Below are 24,174 nucleotides of genomic sequence, written 5' to 3'. Positions count from 1 at the left end.
CAGGGTTTGCGTCTTCCTTTCCTCAAAGCTTAAATCATTTTCAAAAAAGATTTTACCTCCCCTCAATTTATTCTTGTTTTTCATTACCTCCTTCTTCATTTCCTCGTTACCTACTTTAATAGTAACTACTGGCCCGCCCATCCTCCAACTGATTATCTCTACATCTACCCCTATTTTCTGCTTTATAAATTTCTGTGCCCCATCTTTATCCTTTTCCATATCTTTATCTCCTTCCCAGTTAATCCCCTTAATAGCAATATTGCCTTTCCTCTCGTTCCTTTTCCACCATCACAGTTTCAGCACTGCTCCCATCTCTCTCCCACTTAACTTATCCATGCTTCCTTCTGATCATCTTCCACTACACGCATTCATAGTCCTACTGTAAATACTCCCTCCCTTATTATAAACATTCCATTCCTCCCCTTCCTCTCCTGATGGATAACCGTGTCTTATCCTCTCCCTCTCATCTAACTTATCTTTTAGCTCTTTAGTATATTCCTCCCATCTCTCTCTAAGAGTGAAATCACACGGTGCGAAAAAAGACTGCGGAATAGAGAATGCGTCATTGGGTGCATTCAGTACCACGACCGCTCACTGAGCGCTCAGTGAGCTCTTGAATCTGTTTGGTCTATATTTTTAGTTCTAACAGAATATGTCAATAAGATGCAAGCGCTCACTGAGTGCTCAATGAGCGGTTGTAGTACTGAGTGCATTTAGTACTACAACCGCTCACTGAGCGCTCAGTGAGTTCTTGCATCTGATTGGCATATTCCGTTAGAACTAAAAATATAGACCAAACAGATTCAAGAGCTCACTGAGCGCTCAGTGAGCCGTCATGGTACTGAATGCTCCCACTGAATGCACCCATTGAAGCAACCAATCAGCGCTATTCCGAATAGCGCTGATTGGTTGCTTCAGTGACGCATTCTCTATTCCGTAGTCTTTTTCCGCAACGTATGATTTCACCCTAAGCCTTTTCTCCGCATTCTCTATCCATTACTTTACCTTATTTTCTCTTTTTATTATTTTCTCTTCTTATCCTTCTAATCCTCTCCTCCCAGAATCTTTCCTTGACCTTCAGACTTTCCATGAGCATTTTTCTTTTCTCCCTTATATTTTCCATGAAAACCTTTCTTTCCTCTTTCATTAATTTAAACTCTTCCCAGATATTTTCCTCTACCTCCCCTCTCACTCCTCTCTTCATTGACCCTTCCACTGTCTCTTCATCTAACCTAAATGTTTTTTCCCTAAAAACCTTTTTCCCGCCATCTGTAGCGGGATTCTCTAAACGTCTTATTGATGATTGTCGCTATAGTTAACTAGCGACAGCCAATGTCAGGACAATCCTGGAAGAAAGCGCGGCTGTCATTGGCTGTCGCTAGTTAACGATAGCGACAATTGTCGATAAAACGTTTAGAGAATCCCACAACTGAGCCCCTCACCTCTGTCGTTAACTTCCTCTGCTTGCTATCCTACCGCCTTCCCTTCCCGACTCTCCGTCTTCCTGACGCTCGCGTCTTTCGACGCCATAACTTCACCTACCTTCCTTCTCCTTACCTCGTATAAAACCGTTCTATCGCTGCAAAGTTCTTATCGCCTTTATTTGTGTCGCTTCTATGCCACCGGATCCTACTTATCCATACCTCTAGTATCCTATTTATCGCCTCTAATTACGCTACAATATGCAATCTAATTCACGGCTACATTCGCACGCATGCATTCACTCTCGCACCCTCTAACCAAGTCCAATATGTAATATATCCTTGCATATTTCAAAAGTATCGATATCCATCCATACCCCGAGTTCTTTAAGCTACGCAAATGTCGATCTGGCGCGCGTGTTCCGGCCTATTCACCATCGCATTGCATATCATCGTAACTAACTTTATGGCCTGATCGCGGCCGTGGCTGCGCGTGCCAATCATAAAGGAAGAAGAAGAAGAAGCTGTAAATATGTCAGTTACAATGAATAAAGGTCTTGACACATACAAAAACTTAAAACGTAATGGCCTGTCTACAATACACATAGTAAGCTTGGTTTAAGAAGTAAGGACAGAATCCATAGTCCGGTCTTATGCGCCGTCTACAATGGCAGTATCAGTAATGGATGAGGCTGTAAGAGTAAGAAATTGACCAATCACAGTTGAATGTAAGAAGGATAATCGACTGTGTTTGGTCAATTTCTTACTCTTACAGCCTCATCCATTATTGATATTGCCATTGTAGACGACGCATTAATATCAAGCAATGTCTTAAGATGCTAATACGGCTCTCTAATTGGTTTATGCACTAGCTTAAGACCATCTCGAATCTTGAGCATCGTCTATAGACACCCTATGAGTAAGAAATTGTCCAATCACAGTCGATTATTCTTTTCACATTCGACTGTGATTGGTCAATTTGTTACTCTTACTTCTTAAACCAAGTTTACTTCACTTATTGTAGACGGGCCATAAGACTTGAGGCACACACCTTCCGTAACAGTAATCATAAGGTCGAAATCAGACTATGCATTGAAGATTGAGATCGAAGATTGAAAATTGAAATTTGACCAATGAGGGCAAAGGAATTTTAGCTCCTATTGTTTTGATTGATCAAATTTCAATCTTTCAATCTTCAATCTCAATTTTTAATGCCTAGTCTGATTTCGGCCTAAGACGTATTGTAAGAATCAGCCAATCAGTAGAGAATTCTTTTGAACTCTTAATACTGGATGCTTATTCTAGCAGTCTTATGTTATGCTCATACTCTGTTATACATTTCATGTGTGACAGGTTTAAGCGGGGAGCACAGACTTTTGCATAACGCATAACACGTAATGCATAAGAAAATGTACCAATCAAAGTTCTTCATTTCCTTCCTTTCTATGAAATAAATAATTTTGATTGATTGAATTTCTTATGCTTTGTGTTATGCATTATGCAAGAGTCTGTGCTGCGGCCATTACTTTGACTTTAAGCGAGACTGAAAGTATTCATTAATGTCAAAATTTTTAAATTAGACTCATTTACCTTTAAATTTTCAGCAGCCGCTTCTGTAAGTAAATTCTTCTTCTTCAAATGTTTGATTAAACATTTTAATGTCGTTATGCGAGCAATAAATCTATTACGGCGTTGCTGCAGAGATTTTATTTTTTTTTGTTGTCGTGAGATAGTATGTTTTGCTATCTTTAAAGATCTTTGCACTTTTCTCAATGTACTTAGATGTTGTGTTGTAATGTTACCAACATAACGAGGTTTCTGTATGGCCTTTGTACATGTTTGGAAATTTGAGAAATATTCTCTTAATGATGTGTTAGCTTTTGCAGTTGAACCTGGTATTTCAATGATACCAATACGAGATCGAGCTTCAGCCTCGGAAGATGTTTGGCAATTCAACTGCACATTTTCACTACTCTGTGGTATACGTTCAGTAACTGTCACAGAAGTATCTAGAAAGTCATTAATCATCAATTAATTACTTCTTCTAATTTGTTTCAAAGAAATATAAAATCAATAATGTTAAACATTATTACCGTTTACTGATACATTGTAGTCAATATTTATCCTGTCAGTAGCAATATCCTTTTTGTTCTTATAATCAATTTTATTATTAAACGAATTCAAGTATAGAGATCTTGTCCCTTTCTTTCCATGAATGAATGGCACAGTATTAGGTTTCATATATGAACGCTTAGGTTTCTTTATTATATCTTCTTCTCGAAAATGATTTGTACATAGTTTAGTAACGGTGTTAAGAACTTGTTCATTTATTCCGCAAAATGCTAGCCACTGCTTGCGAATATTCTCTTCTTTTGGAAATCTATTAATAAGAAAAATAATTAAATTTATACATTGTAAGAAATTATTGCACATATTTTTGGCACAAAATCTAACCTATATTTCATCACATAATACAAATAAACACAAAATGTTGTACTTATACTTACGCAAAATAGGAAACCGATTTATCACGATTGCCGCACAAAACACAATATACGGAGGGCATTTTTTAAATAAAATGCAGAATTTTATATCAAATAAACTGTTAGTAAAACCCCAACTCTCAACACTCAATAATCGTCCAGATTATACTAAGGGCGGAATCCATAGACGGTGCTCAAGATTCGAGATGGTCTTAAGCTAGTACATGAACCAATCAGAGAGCCGTATTAGCATCTTAAGGCCGGAATCAGACTACGCATTGAAGATTCAGATTGAAGATTGAAGATTAAAATTTGAGGATGTCCAGTGAGGACAAAGAAATTTTAGCTCCTATTGTTTTGATTGATCAATAGCGTTTTTCACTGGCAGAACTGATGCGCACTTAATACACATTAAAGCTGTTGTACACTGTTGTAAGGCCCAGTTCCACAACTCACGGTTAACTCTTAAGGCCCGTCTACAATACAGTAGTAAACTTGATTTAAGAAGTAAGAGTAAGAAATTGACCAATCACAGTCGATTATTCTTTTCACAATCGACTGTGATTGGTCAATTTTTTACTCTTATTTCTTAAATCAAGCTTACTTCGCAAATTGTAGACGACACATTATGCGGGGTCTACAATAGAAGTCGTAGCAGTCGTAGGGTCTTAAGTCGTAGAAAATTGACCAATCACAGTCGAATATGAGAAGAATAATCAAATAATCATTGGACAATTTTCTTAACCGAGATTCAACTTATTCATTGTCTCTTTCTAATTTTAGAATTGGAAAGAGATGAGAAACACGTTGAACCTCGATTAATGCGGGGTCTACAATAGAAGTCGTAGCAGTCGTAAGGTCTTAAGTTGTAGAAAATTGACCAATCACAATTTACGTGCGTCTTTATAGGAGAAATGTGATGGGATAATTTTCTTTATGCATATGTTTATGCGACCATGCAAATTTGTGTGGATATACCTTAAGAGTTAACCGTGATTTGTGGAACTGGGCCTAACCTAATCTGAATGTAAAAGTGATATATCTAAATTAATAAAATATCCAATGTATATTTTATCAAATACCACATACCAATAAAATTTATTGAAGATTTCACGGTTTAATTCGTTTCTATATTTTTATTAAACGTACATCTTTACGTCGATTTGTGTACAAGCTTTAAAGTGCACTAAGTGCGCACCAGCTCTGCCAGTAAAAAACGCTACAAATTTCAATCTTTCAATCTTTAATCTCAATATTCAATGCGTAGTCTGATTCCGGCTTACGAAGTAAGAGTAAGAAATTGACCAATCACAGTCGAATGTGAGAAGAATGATCGACTGTGATTGGTCAGTTTGGTTTAAGAAGTAAGAGTAATGCCCGTTTCCACCAATGTAGATTAACTTTAATCTCGGTTCAACCTACTCTTCATCTTTTTCTAGTTTTAAAAATTAGAAAAAGATAAAGAGTAAGTTAAACCGAGATCAAAGTTAATCTACATTGGTGGAAACGGGCATAAGAAATTGACCAATCACAGTCGATTATTCTTCTCACATTTGTCTGTGATTGGTCAATTTCTTACTCTTTTTAAACCAAGCTTACTACGTGTATTGTAGACGGGCCTACAGTGGTACTCTGCTGAACACAGCCATTTACAATCGATCCTGGAAAGGGGGGAGATTGCCGGAAATGCAGATCGCGACGGAAGTGCGCGTTGCCGAATAAACTCTTCGCGGCGTCGCTATGGCGTCCAGTCTCGTACAGTCTCATTAGTCTAATCAAACGGCGACTATTGGCTGGTCGATTCTTTTTGTGCCGAGCGATTTTCGCTGATTTGTGAGGTATCAGTATTTACAATGATCTGTTGTATGATTTTCACATTTCGTTCATATCGAGTGCTGATAGGATACACGTGTGCAAAACTGTAATGACGCATGCACATCGAAACAGCGCGCGCGAAACATTTCGACGAATTTTCACGCACAATATCGCTATGACTTCGTCGTTGTTATTAACGGAACGCGAGATTGTAGCTCGAGCGGGAATACGAAAGCCGTTACGAAACAAAGATTCGAATATTGTAGTAAGATATCTCTTTTTGCAGGTTAATCTAACTGTACGCGTATTCTAACTGTACAATGACTGTACCGCCGGATACTTATCAGATATCACTGAACATCATAGAGGCGATAAAACAGCATCCAGTGCTCTATTGTACCGAGGTAAAGGGTGTACCAGTGAAGCTACAGGAGTTCAAACAAAAAGTCTGGAAATATATCTCGGATGAGCTTGGCCTAGATCGTGCGTATTTATATGTTCTTTCTTTACGTATTATTACTAATGACTATCATATATTTTGCAATGTTTATTTAGCAACTATTGGAATTTTTTTCACTGAGATAGGACTGTTCCTCTGAATCTAAAAATATAATCCAATCAGAACAAAGTAAACTTTCAATAATTGTAAAGCCTGATCTACATAAGAGAGACACAGAATGTGGATCGCAAGTCACAAAACTGGAAACTAATCTAATGTATTTTATTTTAATTATAATAGGTTGTAGAACGCAGAAAGTCGGATGAACTTTAACTTTTTCGTCCTACGTTTGTGTCCTATACATTGCGATTTGCAATCTTGCAATCTGAAATACGTTTCACTTGCGACCTGCATTCTACATCTTAAATTGGGTTTAAAATAAATGTTCTGTTCAACGCAGCCAATGACTATGTGTAGCAGAAAAATAACTTTGCAACTGTTGTAAAATTTTTTAATATGTTTGGTAATATCCTTAGTTTTTCATTAGATCTAAATGTATAAACCAATCATATTAAAGAATCTTATAACAGTTGTAAAACTATTTTTTCTGCTTAACGCACTAACGCAGCCATTGATCATGTTCAGCAGAATGGTTGCATTCAGAAGTTAACTGATCAATGAGCTCGGTGATTCTTTAATATGATTGATTTCTTGCTTTTAGTTATTTGCTGGATCTAAGGATAAGAATCAATCGTATTAAAGAATTGCTAAGTGTTCACTGAATAGTTTTCTCTGTGGAATAGAGCCTTGTTTACTCCACAACTGTTGAAAGTTTTCTTCGCTGAGATAGATATATATTTTTCTCTAGATTTAAAAGTATAATCCAATCAAGGTGAAGAAAACTTCCATCTATTATAAAATAAATAATCTACTAAATGTGATCATTAGCTGCTGTCTGTTGTAGCTGCTTGGGTTAGACTGAGATGGAAAAACCTTAGGGATACTTACTGCCGTATCTTGAAGTGCAAGAGTAAGACAGAAGAGGGTGTAAGAAGAAAAAAATGGATCTTCGAGGATTACTTAAACTTCGTAAAATATCCGTAAGAAATATTCATTGATTATTTGATGATTTTGGCGCTTTACTTAAGCTTTGTTTTTTCAATCGATAATACTTTGACAGGTGTGAAGTGGATTACCAGCCACAATGTGTAGAACTGACCAAGGAATACATACAACAGATAAACTCGAGTGATGTGAGTGCCGAAGGTTTACTGGAACAGTTAGAAGACCGAAATAGTGAGGACTATGCCGAATATCTGGAGGTTCTTGAAGAGACATCAGCTGACCCGGTTTTAATGGAACCTGAGACGATAGAAACATTGGACAACAGTAATGTAGAGATAGTTACTCAAGAGGAATTGGTTAGTGAACAAGACAGTACACAGGATATGGACAACTACATTCAGCAAATACAGTCAAAGTACCGAAAGATACGTCCAAAACGAATGAGGACCGAACGTCCTTCCTCCCAGAAAACATCTAGCCCTAATAAAATAAAAAAATCTTCCTTGAGGATCAATGATGTAGATGCAAATGATACCGATGCAGTGGCTAATCCAGTGGCTAATACAGTAGCGGTTCTTGAGAAGAATTTACCACCTAGCACATCAATCACACTTGTTAAAGAATCAAACAGTATGAAGAACAAGAACACTAACAAACAAGTTTACTTAGCACCCGAGAGTAAGAGTATAGAATTATTTTTCGACAGCATGGCACAGGCAGTGAAAAAACTACCACCTAAAGCACAAGCGGATATCAAGATGCATATCTGCAAACTCGTTACAGAGGCGGAGGTGCAGTACTCTGGTTTCAGCACAACACAGAGCACACAACAATTCATAGCACCACCTGGCATGATACCTAAGCTAATATTGATACCTTGTAATATGATAGATAATCAAAATGGTAAAAATTGATCCATTTATGTTGTGCTTGTGTTAAATAATATATTATCAGATTTAATACAAAACGAACGCAATTATATTTTATCTTAACAATTTAAATTTGACACTGCTAATATATCTTGTAACGTTTCTAATGTAAAATTAAAATATATATACACGTGTGTGTGTGCGTGTGTGCGTGTGCGTGCGTGCGTGCGCGCGTGCGCGCGCGCGTGTGTGTGTATAAGGGTGAGGGAAAAATATCGGGACACCTAAATAACTTCTGAACGGTTCGAGATAGAGGATTGAAGTTTAGATTGAGGAATGCAAATGGCATCATAAAATCTATCATTTAATACCAAAAACGCCCAAACGGGGATGTTAAAATGGGCGCTTTTGGTATTAAATGATAGATTTTATGATGCTATTTGCATCCCTATAAACTTCAATTCTCTATCTCGAACCGTTCAGAAGTTATTTAGATGTCCCGATACTTTTTCCTCATCCTGTATATATATATATATATATATGTGTATATATATGTGTGTGTGTGTGTGTGTGTGTGTGTATATATATGTGTAAAAATCACATGTCAGTTACAGCTTTTTTTATAGAATATCAATAAAAGATTATATTTTAAATCATTTTAAATTATTCATTAATTTATTTCCCTTAACTAATTTATGTAAAAAGTGCGAATGATTTATTACATGAAGAACATGATAAAAATTAAAAGTACGTAAAGCAATACATGAATCACTGAATATTGGCAAATATCTGTTCCTGAATAATATTAAGAATTATTTCTTGTATTATAGATATTTTATAATGAGAATATTTATTCTATTTCAATTATTGAAGAATAGCTATATTATCCAAACTTATTTTAAAAAGCATAGTTATTAATTATTCTATTGACAAAAGGTGGAGAAATAATATTAAAAAAATTGCTTTAAAATTGGAGTGTTTGACTTTTGTGTTTGACAAAAACACTCGTTAATTATCCTTCCAGTATTTTTTTTATCCATTTTTCTTCAGGTTGTCAAAATTATTCTCTTTTATTTTAATTTCTAATTATTTAAAGATTGCAATCAGACAAGGAAAATTGCTAAAATTGCTTTGTTATATAAATGTTTTCAAGAAAGATAACACTGCTGAATAATTACTATGACGTATCGATAAAGATATCTTCGATAAATAGACTCTTTATCATGTAGAATAAATTGAAAAACTCAGTTAGATAATTATGAAAAAATAATTGATGTTTATCTATTAAAGATTAAGAACAGACGATTACAAGCATGACGTAGCACGTAAAATAATATAATACTTCATTATTCGCGTTCATTATCAGTGATCAAAATTATAAAAATAGTTCATTATCGAATAGTTCAATATATAGAAGCTGTGTGGAAAATACAAATCAATTGCGTATCTAACCAATTTAACGTTTTTCATAATAATAAATTCAGAAGTGAGAGAGGAAAGAAGGAACCTGCTTTAATTTACAAAAAGTATTACGAAGGGTAAATGCGTACTATTATTATCAGATACTATATGTAAATCGAATAATTATAAATCAATGCGATATAAAAATCCATCTCTTTAAGACACAAGTTTTCTACTAATACGGCATACTAATTTCTCGAAAATAAATGGCAGGAAAAAAATTATAAATCGCCTTCTGTCAATTGAAACACGTGCCTAAAATACACGTGCGCATGTCGGTCACTGCACGTAGTTTTTAATCGGCGAGAAAAACTGCAATTTCTTGTTCATCTATTTATCTGCAGTTTCTTCAGTAGAAAAAAAATATTGAACGTGAGTCGACAACTTCGTCTGTGTTGACAAACGGCTGATAATTGTTTGTTTTCGTCTAATACTGATTCTGTACTAACTGATAAACAGTTGTAAATGTTTCCTAGAGGAAGGGTGAGTTGAGGAGCAGTCTCTTCGTTGGATCAGTCAAGATACGACTGACGAGAATGTTGCGACACTTGACACGTGTACAGCACACGGATCTGCTGAAACAATGCTCGGCGGTTCAGTTTGCGAACTCCTTCAGGAGAGAGGTGAATTACTATTGTAAATTATTGGTATTGATCGGGAACGATTGGAGGTTAGAGATCTGACGGATGACATTTCGATCGGATGAAATCTGTCGATATTGAATGTAATAGACGACTCTTAGCAATTTCGTCGAACTTTCGCTTTTTTTTCGAGGCAACGCGACGTCTCTCATCGCGATATCAAATGTAATTTGTGCGTAATCGCGAATCTGTGTTTGACTGAATATAACTGGAAATTTAGTTTATGTTCGTCGTAGATTTTGATGAAGACGCTTTCAGTGCGAGAAGCAGAAAATTATGGTTGGAATGATGAAAATCGTCGCTCGACATCGCGAACGAAACGTTGAAAAGAAAAGGTTTTGAGGTTAGGAAATTTGTCTTACCGATGGAGCGCAATCGACGACACGTGACAGAATGGCGCGCGAAATTTGAACGTAATTGGAAGAATAATTTTAATAATCGGTTCTTATATTTAAGACTATCTTAAGTATGGTCTTAAAATATCATAAACCAATCACAAGGACATTATTAGCGTTTTAAGATATTACTTAAGGTGGTCTTGAAATAAGAACCGACTGTGAGAACTGGCCATACTTGTATTTTTATGCTGTAAAGTAATTAAATGATTGTAAGTATTTTATAAACAATAATACGGTGAATCTTTATTTTGTGCTTTGTGAAAATTGGAAGTGAGAATTTTATTGAATAAATTCAATTTCTACGTTTCGAACACGTAAATACATGTATAAAATATTTCAAAAAGAAAGGTAAAAATCTTACATTAATAATTTACCATTTTTTTGTCTTTTGTATAGACAGGAATGAATATTTTTGTTGAAGACTGATGTGAACTGGACATAATATCATATTAAATTTACAGAGTTCAGAGATTAAAGGCAATGACGATACGAAAAAGTACAAAAAATTTGTCAACACTGTATCTGAAGAGGAAAAAATTCTGAAAGGTTATAAGCGAGATTGGAAGTTGTTCAAACGTATACTATCATCTGACAGACAATACTCTAATTCTGAAGCACTTTGGGAGAGACCTCAAGTAATTCCTTCTACTTGTGATGTGCTCATCATTGGTGGTGGAGCAATTGGTAGTTCGATAGCATATTGGTTAAAGAAGAAAGTCTATAGAGAAGAATTCAGTGTTGTCGTAGTTGAGAAAGATCCTACGGTAAGATTTAGTTGTATTTTCTAATATATTTTGAAGATCTTCTTTAGATGAATAATTTATGGGTTTGATAATTAATTAAATACATATTAATTAAATATTATTTCAGTATACCAAGGCTTCCACGACTCTTTCAGTAGGTGGCCTACGTCAACAGTTTTCTCTTGAAGAAAATATCCGTATGTCACTATATGGCGCGGAATTTCTGCGAAATATTAATGAACATTTGAGTGTCCCCGGAGAATCGCCCATCGACGTGAATTTTCATCCTTACGGCTACTTAATATTGGCAACTGAGGCAGGCGCTGAAACTTTAGTGCAGAACTCCAAGCTGCAGAATTCTTTAGGGGCAAAAAATGTCGTTTTTACTAAAGAGAAGCTAAAGCATATGTTCCCTTGGATAAATACCGACGGGATTGCAGCAGGTTGTCTCGGGTTGGAAAAAGAGGGATGGTTCGATCCATGGTCTCTCTTGTGTGCCCTCAAGAAAAAAGCTACTTATTTGGGTGCTCAATATATCAATGCTGAAGTCAAAGCTTTTCAATATAGGGAGCTTTTAGAAAATTGTGACAAGAATATGAAACATGAGAAAAGATTAAATAATGTAGTCGTAAGTATGCATTATATATATATATATATATATGTTTCTTCTATTTTATTTATTTATATATAAATATAAAATATTTGTTTAGACGATAAAAGATTTTAGATACAGACTGCGTGAAGTCGATCATTTGATCTACTCAATAAATATATTGAATATACAGATTAATCAATTCCACGCTATCTACATTTAAGATCTTGCCAGTTACGAATGTAGAATAATATCTAATAAATAAACATGTTTTGTGTCAGATAAAAACAGACGATGGTGAGATTAAGACAATCAAATTTTCTATAGCTATTATTGCTGCGGGCGCTTTTAGTAGTGATATAGCCGAATTGGCTGATATCGGAACAGGCGAAAAACTATTATCTGTACCTTTACCAGTTGTACCTAGGTAATTTGATGATGAAAAAGACACTCTAATTTTATTACTTTTTGTTTCTCTATCTTTATTATTATTAAATGATTCTCGTTTGCAGAAAGAGATATGTATATTGTTTTCATTGTCCTAATGGACCTGGCTTAAACACGCCTTTAACGATTGATCCCAGTGGTACATATTTTAGGTACAAGCTCACTTTCTTTAAGTAAAACATATACTCTTCTATTACAAATAAAACAGTTAATAAAGGTAAACACATAAAATGATATTTATAAGATGTAAATAAAATTACTTCCAGACGCGATGGTTTAGGAGGTAATTTTATCGGCGGAAAATCACCAGAACCAAACGAGGAGCCATCAGTTGAGAACTTGGATGTCGATCACGAATTTTTCGACAATAAAGTGTGGCCTTTACTCGCTCACAGAGTACCGGCATTTGAAAGTTTAAAGGTATGTTTATTTTTCATTATCAAACAACATGCATGATGACATGATTAAACATAGGATATTCACGGTAGTGTAACAAATATAGAAGTACTAAGTATATTAAAATGTGTTAAAGATACATATTAAACACACATGAATGGACAATGTCACATTCAATCAAAGCGATTCTTTGTGTCTGATATTTTTTTGTGAATTTATTGAGCATTGGTTTAAGATTGTATTTCAAGACCGATAAATAATCGGTGCACAATTTATTTAAGCTAGAAGTTGTATAAATTCAATAAAAATATTAGGCGGAAAACCATCTTGATCGAATGGCATTTCATGTGTATTTAATTTCATCGATCGATTTTCAATTAATGAAGTTTATATATATATATATATATACAGTGTTAGTTAAGTATGTTGCCATACTCAACAGAGTGATTCTTTGGTTTATTTCAAGTAAAAAACTCCATATAAATACGTATCCTAAACGACTTAGTTTCCGAAATAAAAAAATTTAAACATGTAATAATCTGTTTATTTGAAAGAAATACAACTTGAACTAGTCAAAAACTAGTCAAAAACAGAAAAACAAAAACAGGCTTCAGCTCTTCTGATAAAATAAAACAATTAGATGAAAACATATGTACAAGCTAACTGACCCGCAGCAACATCAGAACTGAAGTCTATTTTTGATTTTGTGACTTTGACTTTAATTTTGTCACTTTGTTTATGATTGTGCGAATGGTAACTCATGTGAAACAAGGCATATTTATGCAGGAAGATATCTCCAACGCAATTTATCGTTTCGTCAAACATTTGCGAACATTCACCTGTATATTTCGGAAACTAAGCCGTTTAGGACACATGTTTATATTAACTTTTTTACTTAAAATAAACCAAAAAATCGCCCTGTTGAGTATGGCAACATACTTAACTAACACCCTATATATATTTTTTTTTCTCCTAATGATATTCTATTTGATTTCTCATAATGTATATTCTATTTTTATAAATCAGGTGAAATCTTCGTGGGCTGGATATTATGAATACAATACTTTCGACGAAAATGGTATTATTGGCCAGCATCCTTACCATCTTAATGTATTCATAGCAACTGGTTTTAGCGGACATGGTATCCAGAAAGCACCCGCGGTGGGACGTGCGGTGTCAGAGTTGATTCTTGATAAACGTTTTATAACTATAGATTTGTCCAAATTAAGTTTCGATAGGTTCTTAACATCAGAACCTATGACAGAGGCTAATGTTTTTTAGGTAATAAAAAAATAATGGTTTTTATTTAATTGTATTATATATAAATATGTAATAAATTTGTAAGTATAATTATTACAAAACTCTCTCTCTCTTAAAAATTATTTAAACACCTTTTTATTAAAAGATGTAGCAGTTTCACTGAAATACAATTCTTATAGTAATAGTACAATGTATTTTACAACGGCAATAACATACTATACAAAATTAATACAATTTCACGTTTCGTGTTTCATAGATAAAATTTGACTCATGTATGTTGCAGCATCTTCTTCACCTATATTTTGCAATATATTTGTTAATTCACTGAGAGATGTATTAGTTTGTATCTATAAAGAAATAAAAATTACATAATTCAATCGTTTATCTTAATGAGAATGTATATTCGAAAAATTGCAAAGTAACGCGTAAAATATTTGACGAGAAAATGAGAATCTTACAGCGATATAATTTAAAAGGAGTAACGACGAACTGGATGTCTGTTTAAAGATATTCATTAAGTACTTGTAGTCGAAATAATGTGCCAATTTTTTCCATCCTTTTGTTTCGTCTAAAATGCTTGCTAATTGCTTTTCCTGATCTATATCCATCCAAACTTTTTGTGTGTCGTTTATATTTTCTTCTTTTATCGTGTTGTTTATTAACATATCATTTTGACCGGAGACGAGTTGTAAGATCTGCAACAATTTTTTTAATGACAAATACTCTATAACAATACCAATAAGGCAACATGAAATGTTTTCCATACGTCTGGTTTATTTGATGCTAAGTCAAAAGATGATTGCCCATTACATTCTTCCATATTTTCATCTTCTGAATGCACTTCGACTTTTATATCTTGTATCTGTTCTCCGTCAACCTATCATCAAGACAATTAAATTTAACAAAAACAATGTTGTAAGATATTATTGATAAGCTGTACGTACGTTATTTAATTCACGATTATAATTTCTTATGTGCGGATCAGCACCATATTTCACTAGAAGAGCACATATCTCTTTGGCTTTTGTCCCTGGTGTAACTATTGCGGTGTGCAGTGCTGTATTTCCGCTAAAGTTCTTCTTGTTTACGTCTATTTTGGTCTGCTTGAAGAATTAAAAATATTAGTAACACGATTTTTTATATAAAAGCATTTTCAAACAAATATTCAATCCTACATTTTTTAACAGAAATTCGACAATGTCTTTGTGGCCTCCTTCGACTGCTATATGTAAGGCAGTTCTTCCATAGGTCATGTCAGTATTATTCACGTCTGCGCCAGCTTTAATGAGAGAATATACTGCATGATATGAGCCAGCTTGGGCAGCTAATTGCAAAGGTGACCATCCATAATCTGTATTTGCTTCAATGTTGACGTCTTTTTCAGCTAATAAAATATTAATGCTTCCTTCTGCTTCAAGAACTAAAATTATAATTCTATATAAATTCATATGTAGGATAAAATTATTATATGATTATTATTATTATTATTCAGGATGTATTATTCGCAACTGCGAATTACATTTTATCTCTATTTCTGAATCAAAATATTGTGCTAAAGGTCAATTCATCATTTTTTTAAAAGTGTTCATTACTCTTAAATTAATGCGTACATTTTACAGCTCTATGTAATGGCATTTGTCCATAATGATCTGTTATATTTGGATCTGCGCCAAGCATGAGCAATGCTTGTATAATTTCTGGTTGATCTTGCGAAGCAGCATAATGTAACGGAGTCTAGAATATAATTACGATACATTAAAATTTTTTGTAATTAAATAAAATATATATATACTAGCATTTTTTTTAAAAAGCTTACCTTTCCAGAACTATTTCGAATGTTCACCAATTCTTCAGCATCTGTATTTAGAGTGCTCATGAGCATTAAGATACGTTTTACATTGTTCTTTTGTCCATATCGGAGCGCACAGTGCAATGGCGTATCTCCATAAGTTGTCCTGTCTTTGAACGATATTTTAATAATATCTTTTGCTTCACGCGGCTTCATTTTCATGTCCTTTATCGTATCAATAATAACATCTTTCGCGAATAATTTGTCATCCTGTAGAAATATAAAATTCAGACTTGATTAACATACAACATTGATATAACGATAGAAATTTCGATAATGTGTTTTGTAAATAGCATATATTGAAGTTAATACTCGCTTTTTTACTCGGCGCACCATCATAAGTTAACTTATCTTCGCCGCCTTGATTTAACAATGTCTCATACACTAGAAGATATAATTTGTATTAAACATAATATGTTTTTCCATACATGTAACTTTTGAATGTTTTTATTTACATAAAAACTTACTATCTAAATTTATATGTTCGACAAAATCACGAAACTCACTAGAAGAACATCTATCATCTAACATCTTTTTTATTTCTTTAGATATTTCGGTACTGTCGTTGCTTAAAGGCGTGCTTGTTAATGATGTATTCATTAGTATATCATTATTAAATGCTAATGCTTGCACCAATTCCGCACTATTTGAATGAGAAATTCGCGTTCTCTTCCTACCTGTAATTATAAAATTGCAAGAAGTTATATTTAAAAAAATAGAAGAAAGACAAATGAAAAAAAGAAAGCTGAGGAATATAACAGATTATAAAAATATTTAACATTGCTATTACCTATCATACGGTCAGTTGGTTTATATGTGAACTTGATTGGTTCTGAACAATATGAATCTGAAGGACGTTCTAGTTGTATGAAAACTTCCTTTGGAGAAGTGATATTTCGATCCCTGTACGCTGGAGTTCTGAAAATACAGCACAGTTAATCGTACGCGTTGTGAAAGAAAAAAAATTTATATGCGCTAATCACATGTAGGGTAAAAGATCATATTACTGACAATGTATACATTACTGTCAATCAAAATTAAAATGCATTTTGAGGTGAAAAAAGTATATCTTACGTTGTTTTATTCTCATTGTTTTATTAATTTTTAATAGAATTTGTAATATATCTAATTATTATTACAACAGTTAACTGAAAATGAAAACCAATCCTTTAATTACAAATAAAACTTAAAGTTCGAGAAACACATTTTTCTACTGAATTATGTCCATTTTTATTAGTGAAGTGGATAATAAGTAGTTGCAAAGATGAACGATTGTAGGAAAATTTGATCAATAAGTCAAACGAAAACTCATTTTTCTGATTAAATAATGTTGAAATAAAAAGAAAAACAATTAAATATTGAATAAATTTATTAATTTGTATAATGTATTCATTAATGCCAGTAATATATTCACTTTTTTGTATTTTTCCTAATATTGTCAATAGTATTATAGTCATCAATCACGAAGTGAGTATAATATTGGCGCCTCGTAAAGACAGATAATACAACCTCAATGTGTCAATATCGACGTGTGTTGTGTGTGTCCTTGGGTACCCAAGACTCAAGATTACTCAAATCATCGAATATTTTCGAAGGTATTATTATTGTAACACTATTATTCCAATACTAAATATGTTAGATATTATTCTAATACATCGGATATTATTCTCAAATATTATTCTCAAAACATTATATTATTCTCGGATGTTATTCTCAAAATTAAAATCATTAAAAAAATATATAAAAAGTAGGCTATCTACATTATTACTTACTACTGTTATTACTTAAAAAATATATTTTATGAAAAACGTAGTTTCCGAATGATTAATTTTATGTTCCATTTATTAATATGAATTATATTATTTTAATATACAGTAAGTGCAAAAAGTATTCGTATGCACAGAGAAAATATTTTTTAAAAAAACATAATTTTTAAAAAGTAAATATTATCCAGCGAGAAATGAATCATCGAATTAATGTCGAATCGATATTGACTGGTGATGATTTCAACACCAATTTGATGTCAATTCGACGTTTAATTGACGATTATTTCTTGTTGGGTAATTAACAATTTATTCATAAAGAATAAAATAAATTGTATGTTTCTTAAAATTATATATATCAAAAAGATGTGTATTAATTATAGAAAATATATCATCTAAAAAATAAACGAAAATTAAAAATTGTATGTTTGGATGCTCAAAAAGTATTTGTCGAGAAATTTGGCTTTTAAAATCAGGAATACATGCTCGTTTGTTTATGTTAGAATAGAATGTATTCATTGTATAAATTGTATTGTTAATTAATGTTTATTTTCTACAAATAAGATTTTTTTTATAACATTACAACAAATTCTACGAACAACGAAATTTTAAGGCTGCCAGTATTAGGTGCAACTAAGTTTGGTCTTTATTTTATTAAATAAAAAAAAATAGTTAATTTTATTTAAACTCTTTTATTTTATTTGTAAAGTTCATAATTGAAATAATTAAAAAAAAATATTTTTAATACTTAAATTATCATTAATTGTATAATATAAATATACTAAATCAAATATGACTAAATGCTTATATATAATATGCCAGTAATATGGTCTTTTACTCTAGTACATACCGAAATACCATGGCATATTGATGATGGACATCTAATTCCGAAAAACGACCATAATCCATCCAGATTTCAGTGTCATCATCATCAAGTTCAAAGAACTTTATTTTTATGTTTTCTATAATATACGTTTTTTACATCAATGTTTTACATCAATGTTTTACATCAATATTGTTGTTTATAGGCAAGTATATTTAGCTGAAATGCTAAAAATCGGCACTTACTTTTTGAAACTTTCTCGACAAGTATGAATACCTCTTCGCCACCTTCACAGCTGCTAGTGTATTTGTCAATTCTGCATATCTTAAGTTCTCCAGTTAATGCACTTTCTATTAAAATATTAATGATTTCTTTAATCATTATTCACAATGTTCATTTATATACAATAACGACATAAAAAAGTTTTCAGGAAAGAAGTTAGAATATTATAAATCATTAAAATTTTATCATATTAATTTAAAAATATAATTTTAATGTAATAACTGATTATAGAGGAATAAAAGTATGTTCTCCCTCGTTTTTGATTTTTTTTTTGCAAGCAACTAAAAAATGACAATTTATGTCGTTGAGGTACAAATGAGCGATATATAGTATATATAATATAGCGTGTTCTAAAATTTGCGAATTTTTATTTACGAATTTTGAGAAACTGTGTACATATATATATATTATATATATTATATATATATACATAATATAAAAATAAAAATTGAGAGAATCTCTCTTGATACATCTTTCTTAAAAATAAATTGTATTGTAACAAATTACTTAAACTTACTCAAATTATTGACTGAGTTGCTATAAACCGGTGCTGTAATCGGTCTCATAATATTATGTTCATCTTTGATAAATCCTTGAAAACAAAGGGAAACACTATTTAGATTTATAGTTTTTTGATATTGCTCCGCGTCAGCTTTAATCTGTAATTATATATATTGTAATTGCTATATATATATATATATATTTAAAAACATATTTAATTTATCTGTTAAGGTAAAAATATTAATCCAATTGTGTAAAATGATTTTCAGACTAATAAATGACATTAAGATTTACCTGCGCATCATCACGAAGATTGAGAGTAGCGTCTATATTTGAACGTTTGCGTTCCTCTAGAGCTTCTTCGCGCAACTTTCGTACTATTTCATCCTTAACATGTCTTCTCGCCGTATGTATTATGCCCATACCAACAAATCTGTAACATGAGCATAATGCTGACTAAAAAATGAAACAGGATAACTATGTTTAACATTATGCTACAAGATATAAACATACTCAGCTGTAAAATCATTTTGAGACGAAACTTCCATATAATGTGGATCCCCTATATCCGCACTATCTACTCGTCTCACTAATCTATGAGCATGCGGTATTCTCAGATCTTCGTCAGTAGTAACCAACGTGCAACGTATTATCGCTTTGTCCAAATAATTATGTAACTAAAAGTACAAGTAATAGTAACATCATTAGATATGAAGAGGTTATTTTAAACAATTTCATATTAATTTTTGGATAAGTCTGTTTATATAAAATTCAGCACAAAATTACCTTAACTGTAGGTACATTATTTTTATTTCGTTTACGTCCATTATATACACCGAGCAGACTTCCATGTGTTCCCACCATTTCCGATTTGTATCGAAATCTAAATTTCTCCATTGGCTGTACCAAGACACTGATATATGGTTCACCAAGTATCGTTACTAGCAAGTTGAAAAAAAAGTTTGATATGCATTTTCCAAATAAAAGTATCACTAACATCAGAAAAGAGTTCAATATTAAATTATATTCCTAATTCAGCAGGTATTAGTAAGTTACATTTTAGACAATTTAAAATCAAAATGCATACCTGCATTTGTCAGATTAATATAATCATCTGTGATATGCATAGGCGACGAGGACGTTGACATAGGTGATGTCATGCTCATGTTTCCTTGAGATCCAGAACTACTGAATGGACTTAGAACACTTGTACTACTCATTGATGTTAAATCTGGAAGATGCAAAAATACATATATATAAAATCATTTAATTAATTTATTTGTGTACACAAAATAGATACGTTTGTATTAATTAGTAACAATGATTCCCACAATTCATTTTATAACTATACACAATACAAGGCACAAATATAAGCCACATCCAAAAAGTACAGTGAGTGCAAAAGTACTCGTACAAGGGATATATCTTCAAAAAATTATTTTTAAAAAATAAACGTTAATTGACAATTTATAAACAAAGAATAAAATAGACTATACGTTTCTTAAAATTATTTTACCTAAAAAGATGTATAACAATTAAAATATATTATCTTAAAAATAAAAAATAATACTATTTGAACACAAAAAATATTTATATAGTCAAGAAATTTAGCTTCTAAAATCAGCACCATGCGAAGTTCTTTTGTTTACATTAGGGATATATTCATTGTATGTACATACAAAATTATTAATTAATATTTATTTTTTACACATACAAATAAAGCTTTTTTAATAAAAATTTCTCCTGTATACTTTCTGCACTCACTCTAGGTAAATACCACTTAGATATGAAGAAAAGTTGTAATTCCAAACACCTCTTTATTAATGTTATTCTTTTTAATACTCAAATACAAATAGTACTTTTTAATACTCAAATACAAATAGTACTTATTTTATCTGAACAAATTTCTCTTGAATATAATATTTTTATTATTCATAATATAATTGATTTAAAACTATCTTTTAATCATACTCTAAGATATCATAAACTAATCACAGGCTGGTATTCATAGTCCTTATTTTAAGACAGTCTTAAATAATGTCTTAAGATGTTAATACAACTCCATTATTGGCTTATAACATCTTGAGACTATTCTTAAAAGACTGTCTTATATAAAAGAACTGATTATGAATACCAGCCACAGAGAGATATTAACATTACTTAAAATCATCTTTTAACACATTACTTAAAACAATATTGAAATAACCGACTGTGAATACCTACCTAAGTGCCTTAAAATATAAATATAAAATATTGATAAAGGGATATAATTTAAAATGTTCAAATATTAAAGTACATAAACTTATAATAAAAAACTGTATTCCATAGACTGTTTATTTTGTCAATGTTGAAAGTTTTCTTCGTATGATCAATTATACTAGACTTAACAGATTATACTTTTAAATCTAAAGGAACAGTCCTATCTGAGTGAAGAAAACTTCTAACAATTGCAAAATACACATTCTGTTGAACATGGCCAATGTAATTTCCAACATCTGCAGACAAACAAGGAGTATAATTGTTTTTTTATATAATAACATCAAAGTTCTTTTTTGAGCCAAATGTAAATAACTGTTTGTAATAATTTGAGATCTGTACTGTACAATCGAACATGGGGTGACCAGATCTAACCTCAATAAACTAGGACATTCCTGATTAAATAGTACAAAAGTAAGACAAAAAAAGAGGACATTTTAAATTGTAATACAAAATAAGTATATAGTATATTTGAATTCCAAAGTAGAAGAAATGAGTATACATTTAAAAATCCTAAGAACAATAAAAACATGTATTTAGTATTAGAAAAAAATGGCTTTATATAATACTTAATAATTTGATCACAGATACATAGTAATGATCTAATAATTAGCTTACTATGTACTTTATGTGCGATAGACTTAATAGCTTCCAGTATCCTCACTCTCTCTCAAAATGAGTACCAAAAAGACTGCACCCCGAACACGTTGAAAACCTGGCTGGATATTCACGGACATCTTAAAAAAGGGATACATGTTCGGGAAAATTCAGACATCTGGTCACCCTAATCGAAAACGTAGATGTCACGTGACCAAGCGTCAAGATGCGAAACTGACTGACAGAGTGATTAATGATGCCGCAATAATACGTATAATAACGACGCAATAACAATTATTAATGTAAATTGTTAATCGTGTTAACACATATCCTAGCACATTTCGGACAGTTCGGACGCAGAACAAAAAGCGCGCGGCGCCAGAGTGCGTGCTCGTATTACCGTTGAACTGGAAGTACGGATCCTCGTTATCTCCGATATCAGTCGTCAATATGCTGCGCATCGCCATATTAATGTTTTCGTACGCGTCCGGCATTTCTCCGGCGGTTCTCTTCACTTCGTAAACTAGCAAGATGCGACTCGAGGAGTGGCGTTGAATCGCGCGACGTCTATCACAATCACAGTCTATCACGTGAATGCCACTGAGTACCGAGGCTTGTAGATTGACAGCCGATAGGATTCTATAAGCCGGACTATTGTCCGACAACACCGCGGTATAACGACAACTTGCTACTCACCAGACGCGTATAATCGACTGCCTTTAATTCCTGAATGCGTCAACGGCATAACCTTGACAAGAGTCTTCGGTTCTTCCCCGGGAGCTATCATGTGTGCCGACCAATCGCGTGTTAACGCAGCGTATACACGGATTTCCCGCAATTATAGGGACGTATTCGTGTCTCGCGATGCCCCGAGAAAAGCGTGCGCTATAAACACTCTGAGGGAAAGTCCCCCCAGAGAATGGATTAAAATGGATTGAAATCTTATCTATTCGAATGCATATTTTAAATAAAATAAACTTTTTTTTATTCAATTGTGTGAATTCAATTGGATTCAATTGAATTCAACTACCTAGATTTAATTGGATTTAACTGGATTGGATTCAATTGAATGAAAAACTGAATTTCCTATTCAGATTTTTTAATTGAGCAGTATTCACGATGCATTTAAAAAAAGCTGATATTATTTCTTTAGAATAAAATATAAAAATGTGCTTCTCATACAATTCCTCTAAATAAATAAAAATGCATTGGGATTGAAAAGAATTCATTTCAATGTTCGCGAATGCGTACCTTTGAAAATCTGAATTCATTTTAATCCATTCTCGTTTGCTAGGATAAAATATCATTTAAGACGCCACATTATTAGAAATATAATTATACTACCTGTCTTCTCTTCTTGTCCCGGTAAGTAATATATTGTTTCCCGTTCTATGTTTCTTATTTTTTATTCCAATTTTTACAATATATTTTGTTGATTCTCATAGATGGAGACATTTCCCTAAGTTTCTAATACTTTAAATTGCCAAGTCCAGATTACTAGAATTGATATTCATCTACAATTATGAGAAGATAGAAGACGATTAGTTGACAATTAGTTGAGACACTCGCGTGAAAAATGAATTCGAATAGTCAGTTGTATTATTTTGATTCTCTTTCACAAGCTTTTAATTTTTTCTTTATGCTGTAATATATAATACGAAATTATTTAGATTAATTTCAATTAACAAAGTCCAATATCTTAGAACAACTAATTCAAATTGAATAGATGAAACTTTATAATATATGAAACTATATAGCAGTTTTAAAATTATATATTATTGTAAAAAGTTTGTTAAAGCGAAGAGAGAGAAACGCGATATGCAGTCATAAATAAAAAAAAATAACGTAGTCATTTATAGAAAAAAATGAAAGAATAAGAAAACTGAAAATATGACATGTTAGCGTTAATTAACATGTATATATTATATAATCAAATGAATATTATAGGAATTTTTCCGTAGACGCTGTATTTTTCCCCATGTCATTATCCAATATTTATCTGAGAATGATTATAAAAAAAATAAAATGTATATTATACTCGTCCACTCTTACTATGTAAATCCATCGAATTTC

General features: G+C 32.3%; 3 protein-coding genes across 8 annotated transcripts; 1 reads left to right on the top strand and 2 right to left on the bottom strand.

Moving 5' to 3' along the window:
- Window positions 1–940: 940 nt before the first annotated feature.
- Window positions 941–4,018, bottom strand: LOC108725128 (uncharacterized). Of its 2 annotated transcripts, XM_018451926.1 has the most exons (4): window positions 3,929–4,018; window positions 3,515–3,801; window positions 3,012–3,430; window positions 941–1,945 (listed from the first exon to the last, which is right to left on the bottom strand). In XM_018451926.1, exons 1-4 carry the CDS (start codon window positions 3,985–3,987, stop codon window positions 1,922–1,924), a joined length of 789 nt encoding a protein of 262 aa, XP_018307428.1. In that variant the 5' UTR covers window positions 3,988–4,018; the 3' UTR covers window positions 941–1,921. The 2 variants fall into 2 exon arrangements, with proteins under 2 accessions (XP_018307428.1, XP_018307427.1); XM_018451925.1 differs by lacking the exon at window positions 941–1,945 and having other exon boundaries at window positions 2,943–3,430.
- A 1,596-nt stretch (window positions 4,019–5,614) lies between these two features.
- LOC108725177 (FAD-dependent oxidoreductase domain-containing protein 1) lies at window positions 5,615–14,051 on the top strand. 3 transcript variants are annotated; one of them, XM_018452028.1, is made up of 10 exons: window positions 5,615–5,742; window positions 6,006–6,202; window positions 7,123–7,258; window positions 7,339–8,126; window positions 11,061–11,356; window positions 11,463–11,963; window positions 12,209–12,354; window positions 12,440–12,526; window positions 12,641–12,794; window positions 13,797–14,051. In XM_018452028.1, the coding sequence occupies exons 2-10, from the start codon at window positions 6,040–6,042 to the stop codon at window positions 14,049–14,051; spliced, it is 2,526 nt and encodes an 841-aa protein (XP_018307530.1). In that variant the 5' UTR covers window positions 5,615–5,742; window positions 6,006–6,039. The 3 variants fall into 3 exon arrangements, with proteins under 3 accessions (XP_018307530.1, XP_018307528.1, XP_018307529.1); XM_018452026.1 differs by lacking the exons at window positions 5,615–5,742; window positions 6,006–6,202; window positions 7,123–7,258; window positions 7,339–8,126 and adding exons at window positions 9,430–9,630; window positions 10,030–10,176 and having other exon boundaries at window positions 11,054–11,356; XM_018452027.1 differs by lacking the exons at window positions 5,615–5,742; window positions 6,006–6,202; window positions 7,123–7,258; window positions 7,339–8,126 and adding exons at window positions 9,866–9,925; window positions 10,030–10,176 and having other exon boundaries at window positions 11,054–11,356.
- An 88-nt stretch (window positions 14,052–14,139) lies between these two features.
- Window positions 14,140–23,021, bottom strand: Rel (nuclear factor NF-kappa-B family member relish). 3 transcript variants are annotated; one of them, XM_018452006.1, is made up of 18 exons: window positions 22,798–23,021; window positions 20,336–20,479; window positions 20,035–20,189; window positions 19,762–19,925; window positions 19,543–19,681; window positions 19,265–19,406; window positions 18,711–18,815; window positions 18,493–18,604; window positions 16,670–16,797; window positions 16,347–16,556; window positions 16,196–16,263; window positions 15,847–16,089; window positions 15,641–15,764; window positions 15,206–15,450; window positions 14,975–15,130; window positions 14,797–14,907; window positions 14,489–14,725; window positions 14,140–14,377 (listed from the first exon to the last, which is right to left on the bottom strand). In XM_018452006.1, exons 1-18 carry the CDS (start codon window positions 22,886–22,888, stop codon window positions 14,267–14,269), a joined length of 2,685 nt encoding a protein of 894 aa, XP_018307508.1. In that variant the 5' UTR covers window positions 22,889–23,021; the 3' UTR covers window positions 14,140–14,266. The 3 variants fall into 3 exon arrangements, with proteins under 3 accessions (XP_018307508.1, XP_018307507.1, XP_018307509.1); XM_018452005.1 differs by lacking the exon at window positions 22,798–23,021 and adding an exon at window positions 22,502–22,683; XM_018452007.1 differs by lacking the exon at window positions 22,798–23,021 and adding an exon at window positions 22,502–22,683 and having other exon boundaries at window positions 16,386–16,556.
- Window positions 23,022–24,174: the final 1,153 nt, after the last annotated feature.

Source organism: Mycetomoellerius zeteki, unplaced genomic scaffold (assembly GCF_001594055.1).
Source record: "Mycetomoellerius zeteki isolate Tzet28-1 unplaced genomic scaffold, Tzet1.0 scaffold327, whole genome shotgun sequence".
In the NCBI taxonomy this organism is placed as follows: domain Eukaryota; kingdom Metazoa; phylum Arthropoda; class Insecta; order Hymenoptera; family Formicidae; genus Mycetomoellerius; species Mycetomoellerius zeteki.
Note: the sequence above shows the minus strand (reverse complement) of the source record. Positions and strands in the feature narration are given on the sequence as shown.